Source organism: Dama dama, chromosome 2 (genome assembly GCF_033118175.1).
Source record: "Dama dama isolate Ldn47 chromosome 2, ASM3311817v1, whole genome shotgun sequence".
NCBI lineage: Eukaryota > Metazoa > Chordata > Mammalia > Artiodactyla > Cervidae > Dama > Dama dama.
The window spans coordinates 15,051,868-15,075,378 of NC_083682.1; the positions used below are offsets into that span (position 1 = coordinate 15,051,868).

The 23,511-nt window shown below is 45.7% G+C and overlaps 2 protein-coding genes across 6 annotated transcripts in view; one reads left to right on the plus strand and one right to left on the minus strand.

Moving 5' to 3' along the window:
* NFRKB (nuclear factor related to kappaB binding protein) overlaps window positions 1-1,544 on the plus strand; it is a 33,544-nt gene extending 32,000 nt beyond the window's left edge. For all 3 annotated transcript variants that reach the window (XM_061166605.1, XM_061166607.1, XM_061166606.1), the window contains exon 26: window positions 1-1,544. In XM_061166605.1, coding sequence (XP_061022588.1) covers window positions 1-126 — 126 coding nt within the window. In that variant the 3' untranslated portion in view covers window positions 127-1,544.
* TMEM45B (transmembrane protein 45B) overlaps window positions 1,497-23,511 on the minus strand; it is a 26,563-nt gene continuing 4,548 nt past the window's right edge. The window contains exons 2-7 of one of the 3 annotated variants that reach the window (XR_009696951.1): window positions 8,019-8,214; window positions 7,338-7,544; window positions 6,189-6,373; window positions 5,592-5,737; window positions 4,326-4,570; window positions 1,497-2,135 (exon numbers count right to left, since the gene is read on the minus strand). Coding sequence is in view for 2 of the 3 variants with exons in the window: in XM_061166617.1 (XP_061022600.1) it covers window positions 4,459-4,570; window positions 5,592-5,737; window positions 6,189-6,373; window positions 7,338-7,544; window positions 8,019-8,199 (831 nt within the window). In the remaining variant the exon portion in view is untranslated. Of the gene's footprint in view, window positions 2,136-4,065; window positions 4,571-5,591; window positions 5,738-6,188; window positions 6,374-7,337; window positions 7,545-8,018; window positions 8,215-23,511 lie in introns of those variants that run through there. The other 2 variants (XM_061166617.1, XM_061166629.1) reach the window with 2 other exon arrangements.

The following is a 23,511-nucleotide window of genomic DNA, read 5'->3' on the forward strand; positions in this document are numbered from 1 at the left end:
GTGCGCATCCAGACAGTCCCCGCATCCCACCTCCAGCAGGGAACAGCCTCCGGTTCCTCCAAGGCCGTCTCCACTGTCGTCGTGACCACGGCCCCATCTCCTAAGCAGGCGCCTGAGCAGCAGTGATTCTCAGGAAGACGTTCGGCGGCGGGACGCCACGCCAGTCGGCCTTCGGGCTGGGAAGGCAGGAGCGTGGTGGCTGCCTCGCCCCCCTCCACCTGGCTGGGTGGGGGTCTGTCTGAGGAAGGCCAGCAGCAGTACGCTGGCCGCCCAGCCGCGCTCCGCGGGGAGTGGGCCGCGCCAGGTGTCCTGGGCCCCCGGGCTCTGTCTTGTCTGGTCCAGGAGAAGTGTCTCTGGTGGGGGCGTGTGAACTCACCGTGGTCACACGAGCCCAGCTCTCCCGAGAGGAGACACTGGGGACGGGCTGATGTCACTGGTATGTGGATGGTGAGCGAGACTTGTTCTGTGCAGGGATTGTGTTTACCCTGGTCTTGTCTGTGATTGGTGGTCTGGGTCGGTGTTCTGTGTCCAGATATTTTTATGTGACATTTTTTGCAAAAAGCTGTTGTACATCTCTATCAAGTAGAAACCTGGGCTTAGACATGCCCCCACCCCCAAAAACGCGTCTTAAGTTGCTTCAGTAGTGTCCGACTCTTTGCAGCCCTATGGACTGCAGCAAGCCAGGCTTCTCTGTCCATGGAATTCTCCAGGCAAGAATACTGGAGTGGGATGCCATTTCCTTCTCCAGGGGATCTTCCTGACCCAGGGATCGAATCCAGGTCTCCTGCATTGCAGGCAGATTTACTTAATTTTTTGACCAGAGTGAAAGAACGGCAAGATTCCTAGTAAGTTAGAGGCTGACTTGATCGCTGCCTGGTAACAGAGTGGCCATGAGGTGGGGGAGAAACGTGGGCAGTGAGGTCATGTGGGGTCCCAGAAGTGGAATTAATGTGGTAGCTCTGCTTAAAGACGGGCAGTCAGGATCTTGACTGTGGTCCACCCTTCACCTGCTGACTCTGTCGTCCTTGTCAAACCTGTCTACATGTACGTCCAGAGCCAGTGGACAGAGCAGGCAGAGGCCAGGATACATAACTGCTTTTGCAGCACAAGCTTTATTGTGGTTCAGAGATGATACGTTTTGCTTTGCTCCAGAGCAAGAGTCAGCAAATCTTGCTCCTTGGGCTGGCTACCTGGTTTTGTAAATAAAGTTTTACTGGAACATAGCCCACACCCATTCACTTAGGTATGGTCTGTGGCTGCTTCCAGTTAGAAGGCAGAACTCAGTAGTTGTCACAGAGACTGCACAGCCTCAAGTCCAAAAAATTTCCTACATGACCCATTGAGTAGAACTTTGCTGCTTCTGCACCACAATATGGTGGGGCTGGGGGGTATGTGGCCACAAGGCAGCACCAGCTGCAGAGGAGATGGGTCTGGGTTTATTGTCATTAGCTCCTGACTGTTCACGGTTCTCAGTCTCCACTGAGCCATAGGCAGAGCTCAGAATGCTGTTTTAAAATGTAATTAAAACCACTGGTTGTCAACAATATGTGCCTCTTTCATATCGGAATGGGCGTTGGGTGGTAAAGCTTTTCTGCAGCCATGGGGCTTTTCTGTCTCTCAGAAAAGTATCTGGGTTATTAAGAATGTTTTCCTCACCCATGAAAGTTCCGTGACAATCTTTGACGGGGTCAGGGTGAGGAAGTGGAGTTGGAGGGCAGAGAAGTGGAATGGCATCTTTGGGAGGGGTTGCTGGCTGGAAGTTGAGTATCAGGCAAGTTGCAGTGGTGCAGAGAAAGTTAGAGCAGATCACTGGACTCAAAGACGTTTGATTCCTAAAGCAGATCTGTGAAACAGGCGCAGTCATCCCTCTTTCAACTGAGAGAATCTGTGTCCGAGTTGAGGTTAGAGAGAACCAAGATGTGAGTGCAGTCTTCTGGTTGTAGGTCAAGCGCCCTCTTTGCTGCCTTTCTGCGGGGAAGTGATGTGTTCTGGTGAGACCTGGTGGCCGCCCTGAGCCGGGAGGGGTGAACCTGGGGGCCAGATTGCAGGGGTGAATGGGCGGGGCGGGATGGAGCTCTTGATGGGTGGTGGAGGGCTGGCGCAGAGAGGAGGTTGGTGATGGGGAGATGAGGAGCCTGCAGGGAGGGAAAACGGCCTCTGAGCTGAGTAAAGGAGAGTGTGTCCACATGGCGTCACTGCCTGCAGCACATTGCACGTGGAAACCCCGGGTCCTGGTTTCCGGGTGAGAAAGAGGCAGTAATTTGAGGAATCCTGGCTCTGCTGTTTACTGCTGGTTAAAACAAACCCCTTCTGAATTTACTTAACAAATGATTTAATGACGTGTCCAGCCTCAACCCTCACCCCCACTTTCTGCTGAAGTCACCTGACTCTGACTGTCTCCTTGGTGCCCACAGACATTTACATCCTAGCAGACAGGTTTTTTTCAGAACCCTGGTGATGTGTGACCTGGTGCTACCTGCCCAGCCTGTCTGTGGGTCCCCGGGGTGGCAGCCCCTCCTCCCCCCAAGCTGCTCGAGTGACGCTGCCAGCAGCTCTGGCTGCTTCTGGCAGCCCTCAGGGGTCTTATAGAGACATGGGAACTATCATGGGGGTTTGGGGGGAACAAATCCAGAAGAATTTGGTTCAGAGGCTGGTGTAGGTATTCAGATCACATATCTGAGACTAGATTTGGTACAGGGCATCGTGATGGGTTGGTACTTCATCACACACACCCCCGTGAAGGTGTCTCAACCTGTGCTGTGCAGAGGGTGTCAAAACAAGTTTTAACATATTGTGTGACCCTCGACACCTCGGTCCCTCACTTTGGAGAAAATGCTGCAATTCCCTAAAGTGTTTTGTCCCCTCCCAGTGAAAGGAAGACTGGGACTGGGTTCTTTCTTCTCATCTCCAGTCCCTGAGGAAAGAACATGTTTTACATTAATTACCAGTAATAGAACTTGCTTCATTCAGGACTTGACCAGTGAACGTTTGGGTTCCTACTTAGCAGGCAGATCAAAGTGAATCCTGAAAGGGAATCCAAGGGTTCTCCTCTCAGAATTCAGTCAGTGTCTCCAGGTAGCTCGTTCTTAATCCCTGAGCTGCTGGCTCACCCTGGGAGGCTGGTTGCCTGTCATGTAAGTATAGCATTCCTTCCACAGAGCATCCGTGCTTCACACAAGTGGCCTCTGCCGGGTTGGTGTGCAGTAGTGGAGGGTGCAGGACAGAGGAGCTGGCCTCTCAGTGTTGCTGAGGACTGCCTTAGGGGCTTAGTGACTTTGTGGCCTTAGGCTAGTCCTGTTCCATGAAGTGCCCCATGTTCTTGCAGTGCAGGCAGTTGTGAGAACCTCACGAGACTGAGTGCATTTCGAGGTCTGGGAAATCCTGTACGAGTGAGTGGCACTGGGGGTCCACACGGCTTTTCACGTCTGTCCTAACCCACTCTTAGAGAGCCTGATTAACTCTACATTTTCTTCCCTGGAGAGTTCATAGCTGGATTCTCACTGCCTGGGATGTGCTTTTCTACAGGGCACTGCCCCCGCCTTCATGTCCTGGGGACACCAGTCACCCTGCATGGAACTGCTTATAGCTCTCCCTTTAGCTGAACTCGATGCTGGACACATATTTTATAATCCTTAACAACCATTGCTATGCTGGTGCAAAGTAAATCTTTAATAAATATTTGTTGAAGGAAGTTTAAAAAAGAAAAAAAGATCCAGAATTAAGACTTGCATATCCAGTGTTGGTTACCTATTCAAGATTCACATTCTTTGAAGGATTTGCAGGATTCTTATTCTTTGCTTTCAGCTATATTTAAATTCAAGGCCTCCCTTGACCTGACTTTTCTCTCTGCCTCATGGAGGTCTCTCAGCACCCTGTCATTAGGTACTTCTGAGAAGTAAGAACATCTGAGTTCAGCCCTCAGCTGGACCAGACTGGCTTCCTGGTTAAATACAAAGTCACTTTGGCTCAACCTCGTTGTTTATCAATAGTGAGTGGTAATACAATCTTCTGGAGTATTAGGATTAGTTAGGAGATGCTTAACAAGTAATACTTAAAATACCAAAGCTTGTGTATTATTTTACTTAAATTAGAATTGTCTCTCTAAAGGTTCTGTCATTGACTTGATTTCTGATAGGAAAGTACCTGCCTCATTTGAGAGAAACAGGGCTAAATTATCAAAACAGTAAATTCTTCTGGGTTTGTATCCTGAATTCATCCAGGAGGTCACTTTCTGTTCTAAAACTTTCACTCTGATTTCTCCTTATTCTGAGACGCACATAAAGGTTGACTTCATTTTTCTCCACAGAATAGCACACCCAACGGACCTTAGTTGGTTAAGCGAGAAGGTGGGACCCTGGGAGCAGATCACAGTAAGGGCAGCAGCGGAGGCAGGGAGCTGGCCCGCTGACCGCGCGCCTACAGGACACGCCACCCTCCGCTGCTGACCGGGAGCCGCCCCTACTCCTCATCTGAGCCACTCAGGAGGGCCTTCCGGTATGTGTGATCCGACCTCAGCTTCTGAATCCCAATGACTTCTCTGTCTTCCAGCCTCTTCACCCGCGTCAGGAAGCTGTAACGGGGACAGCAAGGGCAGATGGGTGAGCCCCCAGGTTGACATATTCCCTCACCCAGGGGTGCAGAGGCATTCCCCGGCTCTCAGGGCATTCTCTCTGTCTCTTTCAAATACTACCTTTCTGGCTGCTTAGACAGGACTCTGTGGTAGATGAAGGGCCTCACAGTCAGTAGTATTTACAGGTTAGTGTTGTAGCTGAGACTGGACCTCGGTCTCCCCCCACCCCCAGGTAATCATTTCACAGACCGGGCAGTAGAACTGAAAGGAACCATGGCCTGTTTGCCTGCTGTTTAATGTGTGTGGAACTCTCTGGGTGAAGCATCTCTGCATTGGGTAGGGAAATCAGGAACCAGGAGAGAACGTGGCATCTCTGACAACACAGAACTAGTAGGACCAGGTGCATGGTGGTTAGACTTGGGCTCTGCTGTTTACTCCTGGGGTGACCTTGACCCAGTTACCCAGTCTTGCGAAGCCTTGTTTTCCCCAGCTACAGACATCACGTGCATCCTTCACAGGGGAGTGTGAAGCGAGGTGACTTATACACTAAGCGTAACCACAGTGCTGGGGCACAGGCAGTGCCTGGCACTCAGAGCTGCTCTCGTGACCTGGAGTACCAGTGCTGTAGTGAACGCCTGCTGCTGTCACGTCTCACCTGAGGGGCGTGTGTGCCTGGACCCAGCACGTAGGTGATGGGCTCCGAGTGAACCAGGACAGAGTCCTGATGCAGAGCTGCTCCTGTCAAACCTCCGACCTGAAACCCACCAGAACTGCCTTCAAAACCCGGGTCTGTCCGATCTCTGTGACCCGAGAGGTCCTTTGCCTTCTCAGATTTCATCACCCTCGTGTGCAGGCACACAGAAGTAGGCATATGGCTGGCCCTCATCACGTGGTGGATGTTTGCACTGCTTACTTGGGAGAGGTGGTCACTGGAGATAAGAACAGTGTGGGGTGCTACATTTCCAGGACAGGGCTGGTGAGGAAGACACACTTGACAAGAGTCACCTCCTCTTGGACCTACCAGTAAACTAGCGAGTAGCTGGCGGCCACGATGCAGAGCGCAGCCAGGTAGTGCCAGCAGAAGCACATGGTGATGAACATGATGTTGTCATCATTGTTCTGGTCCCATTCAGGGCCTCCAAAAGGTGGGAACAGCACGAACCCAATCTGGCAGATTAAAACAGAGGAGCCAGCTTTGCCGTTAGGTTAGTTGGACCCGCGAAGCCCACAAGCCCGCCAGGGTATTCGCAGTTACCCAGACAGCTCACAGCCCACCCCTCTGCTGGTGTTGAGCGGCCTCTGCAGGCAATCGCTCTCAGTTAGGTCTGGGTTCTTGCTTAAAGTTTCAGGGCCCACGTTGCAGATGAGCAGTCTCTCAAAGAGAGCCTGATAACGGTATTAGTAGCTCTGCTGGGAAGGTCGGTCAGGGACAGCCTTGGCCTGCTCTCTTGTTTATGCGTCAGCAGGATGTGGATGGCTAAGGTCACACAGGTCATGGGCAGTGGGCAGAGAAGCGGGCCCTAAGGCCCTACGCGTGATGCATCAGTGCTGCCTCTCCTGGCCTGCTCAGCACACCTGCTTCATCCTGGCTCACAGCAGGTGAGGAGCGTGGGCTTACCTGCCAGAACCAGGTGCCCTGAAGGAGGAGGAGGCTGGTGCGGAAGAGTTCCAGCACGACGTTGTCCCGAAGGACTACCTCCACGGCGAGGCTGAGGGCGCCTCCGAATACAGCACACAGCAGCAGGGAGTGGATGTGCTGGTCCAGCGGCGGCCGGTTGTGCACGTGGTAGTAGAAGAGAAAGCCTGAGCGGAGCAGAGGACCATCAGGCCCGAGGGTCCTCTCCCGACCTCAGCCTTGCTGGGAAGTGTCTGTGTGAAAGCTGGAGCTTCCAGCACTCAGGAAGTCAGTTCACGTCACGCTCGGGGGCAACCCTCTGATGCAGGATGTGTGTGTGTGTGCGTGTGTAAGTGTGTAAGCAGCACAGGATGAATCGTAACACCTCTTCACCGAGATGGTAGGATACAATACAGGATGGTGAGATGTTGCTGAGGTGTGACAAATTGTCTGTGTATACCTGAAATTCAGTCTTACCCTCCTTCCGCCTTTATTCAGTTCTTCCTGCAGTACAGAAGCAGATGAAGGGGTTGGATCACGACATGCTTGCATTTTCCCAGTTAACATGAGTTACCCTGGGAGCTGTGTGCTGGCTGCTGGTGGGCCTTCTGATGGAGCCAGACAGTGACTGCGCTGCATCAGGGTGAGGTGCAGAGCCCTTCTCCCCTAACCAGAGGGTCACCCCCTTGCCTCATGTTGTGTGGAGGGGCCGCGCAGGCGGGCAGGAGTCGTCTGTGCCTAGCGTGCTAATAAGTTGCTTCAGTCCTGTCCAATGCTGCAACCCTATGGACTGTAGCCTGCCAGGCTCCTCCATCCATGGGATTCTCCAGGCAAGAATACTGGAGTGGATTGCCATTCCCTTCTCCAGGGGCTCGTCCTGACCCAGGGATCGAACCTGTGTCCCTTGCATCTCCTGCATTAGCTGGCGGGTTCTTTACCACTGACACCACCTGACTTCGGCTAAAAATCCGTACTGTCCTGCACTGCTTTATGGAGTCTCTCATTTGTACCATCCAGGGCACAGGATCAGGTCCTGTGTAGGGTTTTCAAGTTCAGAGAGTGGGATTTTCTGGGGAAGGTAACTAAAGTCTCAATATTTCTGATCTTTTGTGGTCCAGTCCCTCTAAATCTCCATCCATACCACTTCGTTACCTTCATTGAAGGCGGCCAAAGCCATAACCAGTCTGTCCAGCCCCAGGGGGACGTGGGTGATGAGGTAGGTCAGCATGTCCACGATGCCCGAGACTGCGAAGAACAGGTACATGGTGCTGTGCTGCCAGTTCATGAGTTTTACCCAGTGGTCCTCGTGGTACAGGTGGAGGTGGGGCCCATCAGGAACAAACTGCTCTGCCAGGATCCCTGCAGGGAAACGAGAATGGAGGTCAGGGAGGGGAGAACCGCTCCAGGACCAACAGATGGCCAAGTGACCCTCAGGGACAAGTGGGGGTGGCCACGGCCCTGTGGACCCACATTGCTGCCTGATGCCATTATTTCCATGTAAGCTATTTGCCAAGAAGTCTGCAGACACGTGCCTGTGTTGTTCCTTAGGGGGACAAAGAGCAATAGGAATGCAGCCACACAACCACAGTCCATGGGGTCGCAAAAGAGTCAGACACAACTTAGTGACTAAACAACCAACACCAAAGGTGCTATCAACTGTCAGCCTACCGAAGCTTGGTACACAGTGGACGCTATGGTAGGATATTTAGCCCCCACATGAAAATTCTCCGTTACCCCTACCGATGGAGAAACTTGTTTCACAGGGGCCAGGAGATGGCTTACGGGTTCTGGGTTTGATGAGAATTCCCTGAGTCAGATGACCCCCAACCTTACCGATGACTGAAAACAAAGTTCTGATTGCAGCTTCGATGATCTCGAGACGCTGGTAGTGATGGGTTAGTTGGCTGCTCTTCTCCTTTTGATAAAAGTACTTCAGTGGGTGTTTCACCGACCACCACAGTCCAACTATCAAGAAGAAGCTCCCAGGGAGCGCGTGGCCCTTGAAGTTCGCCATCAAGTCCCAGGACACCTAAAGAGTAAGGTGACAGCTGTTAGGTGGCTGGATGAAGACATAAGTAGTTGTTTCTGTAGGAAACATGATCCATGACTCAGGCTTCCAAGTTGTAAGCTGTAGTAAGAAAGAGCCCCTCCTTCTCATGGAACAAACCTGTGTTATATCACTGAAGTCTTATCTGTTCAGTAAGTTAACAAGCCCAGGAGAATATACTAGCTCTGAGGCTTTTTTTTTTTTTAAAGTGAAATTGTTGGTTGCCCAGTTATGTCTGACTCTTTGTGATCCCAAGGACTACAGGCTGCCAAGCTCCTCTGTCCATGGGATTTCCCAGGCAAAAATACTGGAGTGGGTAGCCGTTCCTTCTCCAGGGGATCTTCCTAAACCAGGGATCAAACCTGGGTCTCCTGCAATGCAGGCAAATTCTTTACCATCTGAGTCACCAGGGAAGTCCAAGGCTTTAAAAAAATGGGTAAAATAAAAGGGTTGGGGGGACTTCGCTGGTGGTCCAGTGGCAAAGACTCCGAGCTCCCAGTGCAAGGGCCCAGGTTCCATCTCTGGTCAGGGAACTAGATCCCACATGCTGCAACTAAGAGTTTGCATGTCGCATCTAGAAAATCAGTGCTGCAGCTAAGATCAGGAGCAGCTAAATTTTTTTTTTTAATAGAACGGAGGGAACAGAGGATGGGTAAATATTTCCTGATCTTAGAATAGAAAAACCTTCCTAAACATAAGGGTAAAGAGGGACTTCAAAAAGAGAAAGTCACCTGCATAAGCATCTTACATATGAAACAATCAGAAGGCAAACCATTCAGGAAGACGTCTGCAGGAGCTGTGATAAATGGCTATTCTGCTACGGAGCTGTTACACATTAGTAAGGAAAAGACCACATAAGAATGGGCAAAAGATGTGAATGGGAATGCTAATTGATAATTAATACTGTAAAGATGTTCTGTTGAAAATAACTGTTTTTTCACCTAATTTGAAAAATTAAGGTTTTTTTTATACCCCTCTAAGTATAAGGTCATTCAGATTTGCTAAAATGACAAAGCCTGTCATTCAGCCAGAGATATGCAGAGAGCTTTATCTCAACTATTCTGTGACTCATTTCTAGGGTTTTCCCTGTTAAATTCCAAGTTGGCCTGCTGCTCACGCAGCTGGGGCTGTGACTTCAGGCTAGCAAAGCTGTGCATTTATTTCCCCTGCTTACTGCCCAGCATTCGTTCCCATGTTTATGCCATGAAGCCAAACTTTTCTTAGCCTGCCCCCATCACTGTCATGAGCTGAGTCTGTACAGGCAGCCGAGTGACTTGTTTTCATGGCCAGCACCACCTTATGTAAAAGTCACAGACTGAGGGGGACTTCCCTTGTAAACCAGTGGTTAATATTTACTTGGGGTTTGATCCCTGGTCGGAGAGCTAGGATCCCACATGCTATGTGGCCAAAAAACTAAAACAGAAACAGTATTGTAACAAATTCAATAAAAGCTTAAAAAAAAATGGTCAACCATTAAACAAAAATCTTAGTAAGTCATGTGGACTGAGTCGGGGTGGGGGGGACCCCATTAGGGTGCAGCCAGAAGGCCACAGTCTCCCACCGTTCTTACCTGAAGGTCTAAATCATTTCTTAATAAATGCTGCTGGTGAGAGTCTAGCTGAGCTCCTCCGTAACATCGCTGCCTTGGCACCTTTTGTGTGGCAGGTGGCTTGCAGGGGCTTTGAACTGACACTAACCTCTTGTGAGCATGCCCTTGAAACAGCTGCTGAGTCACAGTGATAAACAATGTGATGTCCCAGGGCCTTCCCCACAGTGTACCCCTCGGATGAGAAGCCTGCAAAGCATACCCAAACCCTGCTCTTTTTGGTCTGAATTGACCAGTTTGGCTTCCCTGGGAACCCTGAAACAGTCCATCTGTGGACCCTAGTAAGGGCGTGTGTCCGCAGTCCTGCCCCTTCTGCCTGCACACTGCCTTGTCCTCCTCCCACCTTGCCCCCCATAATGGGCTCATCCAGGTCCCATGGGTAACCAGTTTTTCTATTTCACTTCTCTTGTAGGCTTTTGTCAACAGGCTCACCATGCGGCATTCCAGGACCCTATTTAAGAAGTACCTTAACAGTCACCACAGCTTCTCCATTTATTGTCTACCTTGGCCAATTTCCAGTTCCTAGAAATAGGTGGTTTTGGTAAATTTGTCTAGCGGTATGCTTATTGTGGAGGGGGAGGGGGGCAGGGGCTGCAGAAAGGAATTGCCTATCCATTGCCATTACTGGAAGGCCCCCTTCTCATTCTTTATTAATCCTCTACTGGAAAACATTTTTCAAAATTTATATTTTCATGTAATGGTTAACCCTGTTCCTCTCCTGATCAAGCCTGTGACACTCCTTTGCTTTCCTAATCAGAGAACAGAAAGCCACCTTTGCAAATCCTCCTTGCCCTTCCCCGTTTTTCTGAAAAGCAGAACCCTAAATGGAAACAGCCCTTGTCTGCTTGAGTGGCGACCGCCCAGTTTGTCCAGCCTCACCCTTCCCATCTACCTGTTTCAAAATTCACACCAATGGATCCTAGGACCTGCACCTTGTCTGGAGAAACCAGTTTTAACTTCCTGTGTTCTTCTTGGAAGGCCAAGTATCCTGATTTGACAGGGGAGAGGAGCAGGGGAAGTTTCTTCCATTAAATCAATAAGTTATTGCCACAAAGACCCACTGTATATAGCACAGGGACCTCTGCTCGATATTATGTAACAACCTAAATGGGAAAAGAGTTTGAAAAAGAATAGGACATGTGTATACATAACTGAATCACTTTGCTGTATATCTGAAACAATCACAACATTGTAAATCAACTATGCTCCAATATCAAATAAAAAGTTTAAAAAGCACAAATTAATAGGTTGTTGTTCAGTCGTTCAGTCATGTCCAACTCTTTTTGCAACTACCTGGACTACAGCCCACCAAGCTCCTCTGTCCATTTGATTTCCCAGGCAAGAATACTGGAGTGGGTTGCCATTTCCTTCTCCAGGGGATTTCCCAGCCCTGGGATTGAACACGTCTCCTGCATTGGCAGGCAGATTCTTTACCACTGAGTCACCTGGGAAGCCCAATAGGTTATTAGATTAGCTACATTATAGAGTGTCTAGAGAGTGACGATGGGTCCAGTCTTGAAAAAGAGGAAATGAAGTAATTTCAAACAGAACAGTAAAAATGTAGACTTCTAATAATTTGTACAATACTATTCAGATAGACTTAAGTCCTTGAAAAGTCCAGCTTAAAAAAAATTGTGAAATATTAAATAGTAAACATTTAAGGGGTGAGGGTCCTTGAATACACAGAATCCTGTAAAATACTTCAATCTAAGGAAAGGCTATAGATAGGAAAACATTAGAAAGTGGTTTCACAGAGATGGGCTTCCCTGATAGCTCAGTTGGTAAAGAATCTGCTTCCAATGCGGGAGACCTGGGTTCCATCCCTGGGTTGGGAAGATCCCCTGGAGAAGGGAAAGGCTACCCACTCCAGTATTCTGGCCTGGAGAATTCCATGGACTGTATAGTCCACGGGGGTGGCAAAGAGGCGGACATGACTGAGCAACTTTCACTTTCTTTCCACAAAGACAAATTTCCTTGCTTTTAATATGTTTATTCTCTTTTGATATCACATGAGATAAAATGGGAGTATGAAGGGAGGTTTAAATGTTTTGAGGGATAGTAGCTTTGAGCTAAGGCTGGAAATCAAGAAGGCTAGAGGTTTGGGCAACTTTTCATGCAGAGATCACTGGAAATGGAACATTAAGGCTTCATCTCTTTCCTTATATTCCTAGTTTTTAACCATCCCCCCCCCCCCCCATCTGTATTCCTTCTTTCTCATTTAAGGTAATTGAAATGTAAGACAAGGTAGAAGTCGACGAAGAGGAGGTGAGAGTGGGGAAGAGTCGGGAGCAAGGAAAGGAGAGTCCTAGGAGCAGGGGAGGTGGTGCAGAGGAAAGGAGAAGCCACGGGTGGCGCCGTTTGCCTGTAGTTAATACGGTGCCTTTTAAAACAAATCCAGTGCTTCCCTCTATTGTAGATGGGCAAAGTAGGAACTGTGAAGGAAAGGGTGTATGGAGGTGAGTGAGAGGATCAGAAAAAGAAACAGGAAAAATGAATTTCATTTTCTTTCTCAGGTGTTTCATTTTCTTTCTCAAAATTAGCAGAATCTAGGACTTGGCATCCACAGCAAGGGGAGCATTAAAGCCAATTTCCTCAAATTTGTGATGACAGGATACAGATGCGTAGACTACCAAGTGTCACAGGCTGGACCTCTGCTTCACCATGGGATAGTCTTCACTGTGGAATGTTATATGACCACTGTCAAGAAGGAATTAGTGTTAACGCCTATTCTTCTGTAAGGCTTTCCATGAGGTTCTGTTGGCGGAGACGGGAAAGATGGAAAAGACCACTTATAATACAATCCTATTTTATGTAGCACTGAATGTCCCAGGTATTTGTATACATGTGTATGGGTATGTGGTTGCAGGAACAGGGAAAACAATATGGAAGATAACTTGAGAGTATATCATGCTGTTCATTAAGCATTTCTGGCTGTCCCCTGGGCATGTGGTATGATTGCTTTATAATTATATAGTTATCCCTGCTATTTGTTGAAAAGACTCTTCTTTCCCCCACTGAATTGTCTTGGTGCCCTTATCTCCTTTTTATTCTTGAAAATGGATTTCATCAATCTTCAGGGGAGGGCTTTGCCTACAATAACGTCAAACTGTGCTGAAGAAGGGTAATTTAGCTACTGTGACACACAAATTAACTATTCTAATACAGTGTACAGTGTTGTGACAATAAAGGGAGAACTCCAGCCTGAGGGAAAGAGGAGGAAGGTTATAGAGGGAAATATCACTGAAGCTTACTTGAAAAACAAGTATTGCATATAGTGTGGGTACAAGGGCCGAGAGGTGGTTGCAGCCAGGCATCCCTGTGGCTGGATGATGTTGCCCAGCACTCTTCTCTGTGCCCTACCATCAACTACTGTCTTTACCAAAAAGACCAGATGTTATTCTCTTCCATGAGGTATGTATGTGAGGGCAGGGGTGGGGAGAATGCATTAAGTCTTGAAATTGTCTCTATTGGGAATGGAAAAAAACAGTCTACTCAAAAGTCAAAGACCTTGGCTGAGTCCCCTATACTCACTGAATCTCAGTACGCCTCTTTCTAAAAAGGGACCTTAACGTCTACCTCACAGGGATCTTGTGAGGATGAACTGAAAATGTCTAGGAGCTAACTAGAAACAAGTATGTAATAAGTATCAGTTTTGTCTCTTCCATGATCCTCTAATTCCCGTTCCCATGTTCAATGAAGGAGAAACTGAGTCCTCTCTCTTAGAACGAAGGCTACCGTCCTTTGCTTTGAGTGGCTGACCCGGAGGTGGGGACGTCACTGTGAACCTTCATGTCACCTTGCAGATGGTAGTGGCTGGGTGGTGGTTTTTTTTTTTAAATGGGAACAGGGGATGTGTTTGGCCAGTTGGGCATAGGTTATGGGAAGAATATAGCGTATTCTTCTACTGCAGAGCATGGTTTTTATACTTCCTGAATCTGTCCTTCCCAGGAGAAACACTCAGGATTTCTGGTCTGCGTTTACTTTGGAATAGAACCAGCAGTGCCTGACTCAGTTTTGCTCACACCGCTCCTTGTTTACCAGCCCTGTGAGCTGCTTAAGCAATAGAAGGCAGGAGAATCACAGGGTGTGGTGTTGAAAGTCCCAACAGGCCAATGTGACTGTGGCTTACTCCTGAACTTCAGGCAAGGTGTATCCCTACTCTGTGCTAGCCTAGGAGACCTCAAGCACCTCTGAAGTCCATCACTTGTCTTCAGAATTTGACAGTTAGTATACCTTTGTTATTTTCTCTGTGAGATGGGTTCTTAGAACAGCATGGTCAAAAGGAGTAAGACCAGAATGAGTCTGAACCTTGTTCTGGCATGAATGCATTATGATATGGAACAGAATTACCATGAACAAGAGCTCAGTTAGGAACTTCCCTGGTGGTCTGGTGGTTAAGATTCTGCCTTCCAGTGCAGAGGACATGGGTTCTATCCCTGGTAAGGGAACTAAGATCCTACGTGAGTGATCCTACTCGTAAGATCCTACTAAGCCTGTGAGCCACAACTGCTGAGCCTGCATGCTCTGGAGCCCAAGTGCCGTAACTAGAGCAGCCCATTTGCCACAATGAAGAACCAGTACAGCCAAAAAACAACAAAAAAAATGAGCTCAATTACCTCCCAGCTTCATTTAATTCCTCAAAAAAAGATGATCTCATTCCACCTTTTTTTTCTCCTTGACATGCACCTATGAAATACAAGACTTGATGCATAAGAAAGGATCCCTACTAGCAAAGGGTCTATAATCTAGCAGGGAACTAGATACTTGTGAAAAGTTGAACATCATGAGGTATACTGACAGTGATTGCCTGGGAACATAGAGTAACTCTCAACAGAGAATTTGAGAAGGCTCCACAGAAGGGCTGGCATTGGAGCTGGATGTTTCTTGATTGCCTTATCAAACTGTCCTGAAAATCAGGTGGTACTGGGATCTTAAGGACTGAAGAACAAACCTGGGCTAAGTCTCACTATTTCTGAAGCTCTAATAAAGAACTTTAGCCTCTGAGTCAGAAGACCTGGGTCCAAAGTTTGCTGCGAACTTACTCCATGATCTTGAGTAAGATGCATAAGCTCTTAGGATCAGAATTTCTTTGTTTAATATAAGAAATGGAATATTTCCTGCTGCTACCGAGTCCAAGCTTGCTCTGCTCACCACATGACAGGCCAATGAATTGGAGACGAGGTATTGAGGCAAGGAATGCTACTTTGGAGAGCCAGGAGACAGAAGATGCAGACTATTGTCTCAAAATAACCATCTTGTCCGGGTCTGGATGCTAGGTTCTTTTATAGATTGAGGAAACAAAGTAAAAAGACCATTAATCTTGCAAACATCTCCTAAATGGTAAGCCTCTGGCAGAGAATGTGATAATTTCTCCGTTTCTGCCATCTATGGTGGACAGTCCTGAACAAAGGCACTTTTAACAGTCAGGCAGAGGGGCAGGATTCTCTGAGGCAGGCCATTATGCATGATTATGATAAAAAAGCAATGAAAAGCAGGTCAAATAAACAGTTCCAACTTGGAGTTAGAATTGATTTTTCCCTGAAACAGTTTCCCACTGTCCAAATTCATTCCAGAGTCTTGTGGGAAAGGGGGCAATGACTCTTCTAATTGCTCTGTCCCATGGGTCTTTTTCAGAGTGTCCACCACCAATGCCAGTGTCCCAAATGTTGAGACTTGTCTTCCTTTGTTCCCCTTGAGAGTCCCTACTTTAGTCCTATAGACTTGGAAATATTGAACTTCAAACCCAGGAGCCAGCATTTTAAGTTAAAGAATTGTGCTTTTCTGTGTATGGGAAGATGCAAGAGTCAGGGTTCATTAAAATCGTTTCCTTGATAGTGTCAGCTATCTGGGCCCTGCGGTCCTGTATTCCTCAGGGTTCATCTTAGGGAGTGGCCTCCATCTGATGATCGCCAGATGGCAGGTATTCTCCTTCCTCAGGGCTCGCTGGCTCATGTTGGAGGGCTGCAACTGCTGATTGCACTTCCCAGGTCTTCCCTTCTTGGTTAGGAATTTGACCAATATTTGGGAGACATTTCATGATCAACTTTTATCCCATGGTGCTGGAAGACTCATCCCAGTTCAGGCAAAAATTCTTGATATGCCATTCCAGTTGCTAAATTTTGGACCAGGCCCCATCAATAATTAAAGATTCTCTGGGTTCTCTCTAATTATAATCCAGAAGACATTTTCCCTTGTTGCGTCATCCCATACCTAGAATCACACTATTAACAATTGTTTTATGTTATAAATATGATCTATTTTCTCAAGATGTTTAGCCATAGAAGTTTTGTTGGAGGCCTGATTACACTTTGATTACTGTCAGAAACAACAATCTTCAACTTTAGGCAGGATGTAAGTAATAACAGCTAGTAACATTGGACAGTGATATACTGCATAGGGAGACACAGTGCTCACCAAAGAACAAACAGTGATCAGTGTAACTAATTGTAATCCAGTTGCAATAATCGAGCAACCAAAGAAGCCATAACTGATTTAATGAGCTGTTTGCAGTTTCATTGTACTGGCCACACTTAACTTTTGCATGGCTTAATCTTTGAGACAAGCATATGTTACTGGCAGGATCAACCAGATGGGGGGGGGGGGGGGCGGGGAAAGAAAGGTAAATGTTTCATTTCTGCTCACAAAAGGTAAAATTTACCAAGTTACTGTAAGTCATAATTAGTTTAAGGAGGAGGTTTTTCTTATACCTGGAAAACATAGGTTTGAACCAGTAATTTTTAGATGGAAACCACAAAAATTATGACCATATTTACCAGTTCACTCAGTCCTAGGTAACTATTTCTTTTTGTTAACAGCTTTATGAAGCCAACAGGTTTCCCATTAGAATTCTTCAATTTCTTACTCAGTTCAGCACTATGGTCAGAAAGTCAGAAACTTGTATTTATCCCAAAGTCCTTTTTATAAATCTTGAAGGGGAGGTATTTTTGCAAAGGCATCACAGTGAAACCATAACTGTCTATAGTAACAAAAGACTTAAGAACTCGGGTTTAAACCTGATGACAGTGCAGTTGACAAAGCAGCCCAGTTGCTGTTGTGACATGCAACTGCTTCAGATAACAACTAGAATTATGATTGATAATATATTGCCAAGACATATCAGAATTCCACATAGTATGTAGAATCCCTGTACCATTTACCACACTATATAACCTAAGACGATGTATTACTCATTTGACAACACTTCCCATGTAATTTAATACAGTAAGTGAACCTAATTAGTTTAATATCTCCCTTTGGGGTGTTTCAGGGGCTCTTGGAAGCATCCCAAAGTTAGCTAGAGGTCAAAAGAACTTTATTATAACTTGATCTGGAAAGTTTTGTCCAAAGAAACTTAAAAAAACTTAAAACACAATAGGGTCATAGGTCATTGTGAAACAATAGTTATTTACTTAGCCAAAGTAACAAAGATTTCAAAAGCAAATACAGAGCAAATCGTGTAAAAGTAAAGAACTTAAAATTTGTTATAAACGTGGTTCAACATCATCAGAAAACTTGTAGCATGTGCAAGATTCTTTCCTCAGTGTCACTTTCCACAAACCTTTCTGTAGTCATCACTTATTTTGCTTATCATTAGAGGTAACTTAGTCACCTCTAAATCAGACTTACTTCCTTTTTCCTTAATAAAAATGCAATTCCAAAAAAAAAAAGCAATTCCATTCTACATGCCTTCTTTACTGAAAACACACATCCTACTTTCCTTCAGCAACCATGAACTGACCTTATTGGTGAGCATAAATACCAGTGATAATTTTTTAAATTATTTGCTTTCTTAGAGAACATCTCAAGATGGCACCAAACATTCATTAATAGTCAAAGATATCTTTAGTTTCTCTGTAAAAGGAAGCCAGTATTCAGTAATTAATGTTTCAGTATCTTACTTACTTTACTTGGGAGTGACCTAGCTGTTCAATAAACTTCCATCACCACATACAAACACACAAATAGAGAAGCCTTGCTTCTTATTTCAAGATGTAAGCCCTGAGTTAGGTACAGCAATGTAAAACTGATCGGTTTACAAAAGAGGTTGTATTAAAATTGGGTTACTGCCACATGGAACAAGTCAAGCTCACCTGTTAGACAGCTGAATATTTGCAGGAAGAGAATTTAGGATTTCTAGTTACCTTGGACAGGCCAACTTCTAAATTACCTTCTCTAAAATTGGCATTTTAAAAGACAACAGAGAGGAGGGTTCCTGAGAAGACCCAGATGGGACATTTACATCTCAAAGATACAGGCAGGTTTCTCCTAGGATGACTAGGTTTCCCCGTTGTTTAATACCAAGGGGAAAGAGGTGAAGGTAAGAGGAAAGACAGGCTGCCTTATGATTCTGCCAGGAAAGTGGTGGCCAGGGGAGTGGGCTCAGTATTTTGCTTGAACCAGTATGTGCCAGATGGCACATGGGAACCTTGCTGTGGGGGAAGACGCCCTGCCTGGTAGCCTGGTCTGTTCTGTGACCCGCTTATCCTGTCATGGGAGCCTTCAAGTGGCAGGTGCCCTAATGGCTTTTAAGGCCTGACCCATGCCCACACAGTTTTAATTGGCCTGTTGCTCAGCTTAAAGGAGAAAGAGGAGAGGACAGTCCTCACTCAACTGGGTGGCAGCTACTGGGGCACAGTGGGCTGTGGGACCTTCAGAACATTTCAGAGAGTAAGCCTGGCTCAGAGTTCCTCAATTGCTTCCATAGCCACTTGCCTGTTTGCAGAGAGTTTGAGGAGAAAGAAATGAGAAGCGGGGGTGGGGAGGGGGGAGCCTTAAAAGAAGTTCTTCTCGTTTAAGCTCCAGCAGTTAGTACTAGATGTCTGTGTGTTGCCACAATAACCAGAATAAACCAAACCAGAGCCAGTCAGAAAGCCACACTAATGTGACTTCCCAGTCCCACTAGACCTGTGGCCTTTGTTCAAAATGCCTTGTACAGAGAGTTTTTCTTCACAGGCAGAGCTCCCCAAGCTGGAGCTGAAGCTCTCCACTGTCAGTTTACCTGGGGCTCCTGTAGGGGAAATCAGAACTGAGAAATGGAATATTTCCTGCCACACTGTAAACAGGGATTTCACAGTCGTCAGTGAATCTGGCTTTCCAGTGTAAGCTTCTGAGCCCTCAGGGCATCCAGGAAGGAGGAGAATACCTGCGTGATCTCATAACCATCAGGCTGCAGCCACTCCCTATGGTAAGCCTGGAGGAACTCAGGATGTGAAAACACAGGACACTGGCCCCAGATAGCTGAGATGCATATGAAAGGAATGATTTCAGTGAGCCCAGACTCTTATGTCTTCCCACACATAGAAAAGTACTAAATTCCTTAACTTGGGATATCTGGTTTTCTTTAATTCACAGAATACTTATGATGTTCAGACTACCTCCTTTTTGTTGCAAGCTTCTATTTAACCTGGCTTCTCCATTCATTCCTTGGAGCAGTTCTCTTGAGGGTCACTTGAGATGCTGTTTCCCGGGCTTAAAAATTCCCACTGAATGAAACATAACTCTCAACTTTCAGGTTGTGACTGTTTTTTAAGTCAACAGAATTGGATGCCTCATGACCAGGGGAGCCCTTGGCCTTGGTTCGTTATCAGTGTTTCTCTCTTTTGCAAAATGCTTCTAACTGTGAGACTGTATAATTGTGAGCCATTCAGGGTCCATTGCTCTTCTGATCTTAATGTATCTAATATATGCCCCAAAGAGTTTTGCTTCGGGATAGGTGAAATAAATCCCATTTTTATAAGTTTGATAGCACCAAAACACAAAAGATGTAGGCAAATTCCTACACAAATGACACAGTCCAACACTGATGCACAGATGAACCAATTTCCAACTCAGGTAAATAAATTTACCCTGCAAAATAAATGAACAAATTCCAACTAGGCCGCCTATCCAGACAAGAACTAGTTCCCCAAAGAACTGATTCCAATTGAATTGGTTCCCAACTAAATAAACCTTACCCTACAAAACAAATGGACTAATTCCAACTAGTGTAGGCTTATACCTCATGAGAAATAGTTCTCCAATGAACCAGTTCCAACTCAGGAACAGTCCAAGAACAATTCCCCTCTCCAACAGGGTGGAAGGAAGAAGTGAAATTCTTAGTCATTCAATCGTGTCTGACTTTTTGTAACTCCATGAACTGTAGCCCATCAGCTCCTCTTTTAATGGGATTCTCCAGGCAAGATTAGTAGAGTGGGTCACCATTTCCTTCTCCAGGAGATATTCCCTGAGCACAGAGGAAACTACCTGTCCTTTGTTACAAAACTCCTATATATCCCAGTTCCTCCCTTGCAGTTTCTCAGAGCCATCTGAAATGCTGTCTCCTGGCCTGTGGTCCTCATTTTGTCCTAAATAAAACTTAATTGGAAACTCTCACATTGTGTGTGTATGTGTGTTTTTCTACAGTTAAATGGATATAGTTTGGAAGAGGTAATTTCCATGGACCTTCCTAATTCTAAAATCCCTTTGTGAAACAAAAAATGAACTGTAACTGAGAAGGACCCTATGGGAACTTTCCCCATATCCTCTGCTTTAGCTCCTTTATGAATTCATTGAAAGGACTGATGTTGAAGCTGAAGCTGAAATACTTTTGTCACCTGATGCAAAGAACAGACTCATTGGAAAAGACCCTGATGCTGGGAAAGATTGAAGGCAGGAGGAGAAGGGGATGACAGAGGATGAGATGGTTGGATGGCCTTACTAACTTGATGGACATGAGTTTGAGCAAGCTCCAGGAGTTGGTGATGGACAGGGAAGCCTGGCGTGCTGCAGCCCATGGGGTTGCAAAGAGTCTGACACGACTGAGAGACTGAACTGAAGTACCCAGATAACAGTATTTGATGCACATTTCCTGAGTTGTTTTGCAGATGTAAAAACCTCCCCTTCTCTAGCAAGTGGAAGATGTTAACTACTTGATGACCTTGTGCATATAGCCACAGACCTCCTGGAGCCTAAGGACGGATAAGGTTAACTCCTGTGACATCACCCTATTGCCTCACCATCAGCTAGTCAGAGAATTGTGCACCTTTACTCTGAGACCCCCACCCCCACCCCCACCCCCACGCGCCCAACCCGCCTTTTAAAGATGCTTTGCTGAAACCCTTAAGGGACCTTGGGCTTTTTAGGACTTGAGCCACCTTATCTCCTTATGTGGCCTAGCTATAAACCTTTCTCTGCTCCAAACTCTGACATTTCAGTTTAAGAACTTATGTTAACAGAATTTGAGCCAGTTGAGTCATGGTGAAGGAAGATGAAAGTCAGCTTACGGATGTCATCAACAGAGGGCCAGTTACCAGTTGCCACTTCAACATACTTAGAGTAAAAGGGGGATATCTGGACTTGAAAGATGGGTTATTTTTCAAGCAACAAGGGAAAAAAAGTTTAACATATTTCCCTACCCCACTTTCAGTGAAGTTGTCCAGCACTTTCTCAGTGAACAAGATGGCTGCCCAGCCTCTGGCTTCACTAGTGGCCCTTCTTGCTCTGGCAAGCTCTTTCTCCCATTTCCCATAGACAGGTTTGAAAACACTTAGCTTTCCTCAAACTTGAGTTCAGCCTACGCCAGATAAACCTGTTCTCACTCTATTAACACTGAGCAGTGGAATGTTTCCTGCCATGTCAACTGCAAAAGATGTCACAGTCATTGGCAATCACAACCCTCCAAGTTGAGCTGGTGAACCCGGAGGAAAAGTCAGGAAGGAGGGCCAACCAGGAGCTCCCAGGATAAGAAGGAGCTCAGAGAAGGAATGGGGGCTGGCGAGTCAGAGACGTTTCCAAGAAAGAAAAAATCAAACTGGCTACTTACTTGATGTTGATTAACTACTGAGATTTTACCATCTTGTCAAAGGATAGACTGGAAGTACCGGGTTGATCAAAAAGTTCACTCAGTTTTTTCCATGTTACAGAAAAACACAAATGAACGTATTGGCCAGCTTAATAGTAATGCGTACCCAAAACGTAAGCAATTGAAGAAGATGCAGCAATGACTAACTCCAGTGGGCAGAGAAGAGGTATACAAGAAAAGAGGTGTAAAAACTCTTGGTTTATCACATGGTTGAGTTGTGAATATTTACATAGGCATAAAAATGTAAACCCTAAATATTACTATATCAGAAAATATTAGAATATAACTATATAGAGACCTTGCAAGAAAGGGAAGTGAATGTGAGGTAGAATTATAGCATTTAAGAGAGCTAAAGCCTCATCCTTCCTGTGACTGATTCATGTTGAGGTTTGACAGAAAACAACAAAATTCTGTAAAGCAATTATCCTTCAATTAAAAAATAAATTAATTTAAAAAATAACCTCATTGGATGCATGAGACAAGTGCTCGGGGCTGGTGCACTGGGATGACCCAGAGGGATGGGATGGGGAGGGAGGTGGGAGGGGGGTTCAGGATGGGGAATACATGTGAACCCATGGCTGATTCATGTCAATGGATGGCAAAAACCACTACAATATTGTAAAGTAATTAGCCTCCAACTAATAAAAATAACTGGGAAAAAAAATAAACCATGATGATGGCTGCATAAAAAAAAATAAATAACCTCATCCTTCAAGGTAGAATGTCAGCAGATATTATCCAGAATGGTGTACAAAAAAAGAGCCAATATTTGCATGTTATTTGGGAAAATGGTAGTAAATATAAGAAAAACATAGCAAAAAGCATTGAAAGTGGTTGCTTTAGGAGAGGTAGCTTAGTATTGACTCCGTAAAAACCTTGTAGAACTTAACAGATTTTTGTGTATGTGTGTGTGTGCTCAGTCATATCCAACTCTGCAACCCCATGGACTGTAGCCCACCACGCTCCTCTGTCCATGGAATTTTCTGGGCCAGAGTACTGGAGTGGGTTGCCACTTCCTTCTCCAGGGAATCTTCCTGACCCAGGGATTAATCCACATCTCTTGTGCCTCCTGCATTGGCAGGCAGATTCTTTAAAACTATGTTTGTAGGGCCTTCTCTTCTTTTATCCTCATGCTCTGATATTTCAGTGTTGTAAATTGATGTTGGGCTTTTTTTGTTTGGTTTGGTTATTGTTCTAAGTACTTTACCTTTTCAATCTAAAAATCATACTCTTCAGTTGTGGGTGGTTTTCTTCTGTTATATAATTCCTACTATTCTTCCTGAAACTTACATTAATTACTTAGATGTTGGATCTCTTGAATCCGAATTCTAATTTTCCTATCTTTTCTATTTTATTTGTTTTGACCAAAATGGGGAATTAAAAAAAAAAAAAGTGATAGCCTCAAGAGGAGTGAGACAGAAAGCTGTTGGAATAAAATGAAGCAGCCTTTACCAAACTCCTCCAAATTCAGTGTTTTTCAAGTTGTAGTCCCGTGACCAACTGCATTCAAATTACCTGCAGTGCCCAGTTTATAATTCAGATTCATAGACCCATCCCAGACCTAAATAATCAGCATTTCTCAGGGCCAGACTTGGAACCTACAATTTCAAAAAGTTCCCTAGATCCACTGTCTTATTTATTTCTTTTTAGTTAACCAAACAATAAAAAAGTAAATAAAATGAAAAACAACAGCAGATGTAGAAAACAGAGTCAGTGACCCATAAAACACACTGTGGCAGATGCTGCTATTTGCTTTACCAGATATCCTTTCTTCCTTATTCACAGGATCCTTGTTTTGCTGTATTGGCAACACATCCAACTAAAACACTAGATT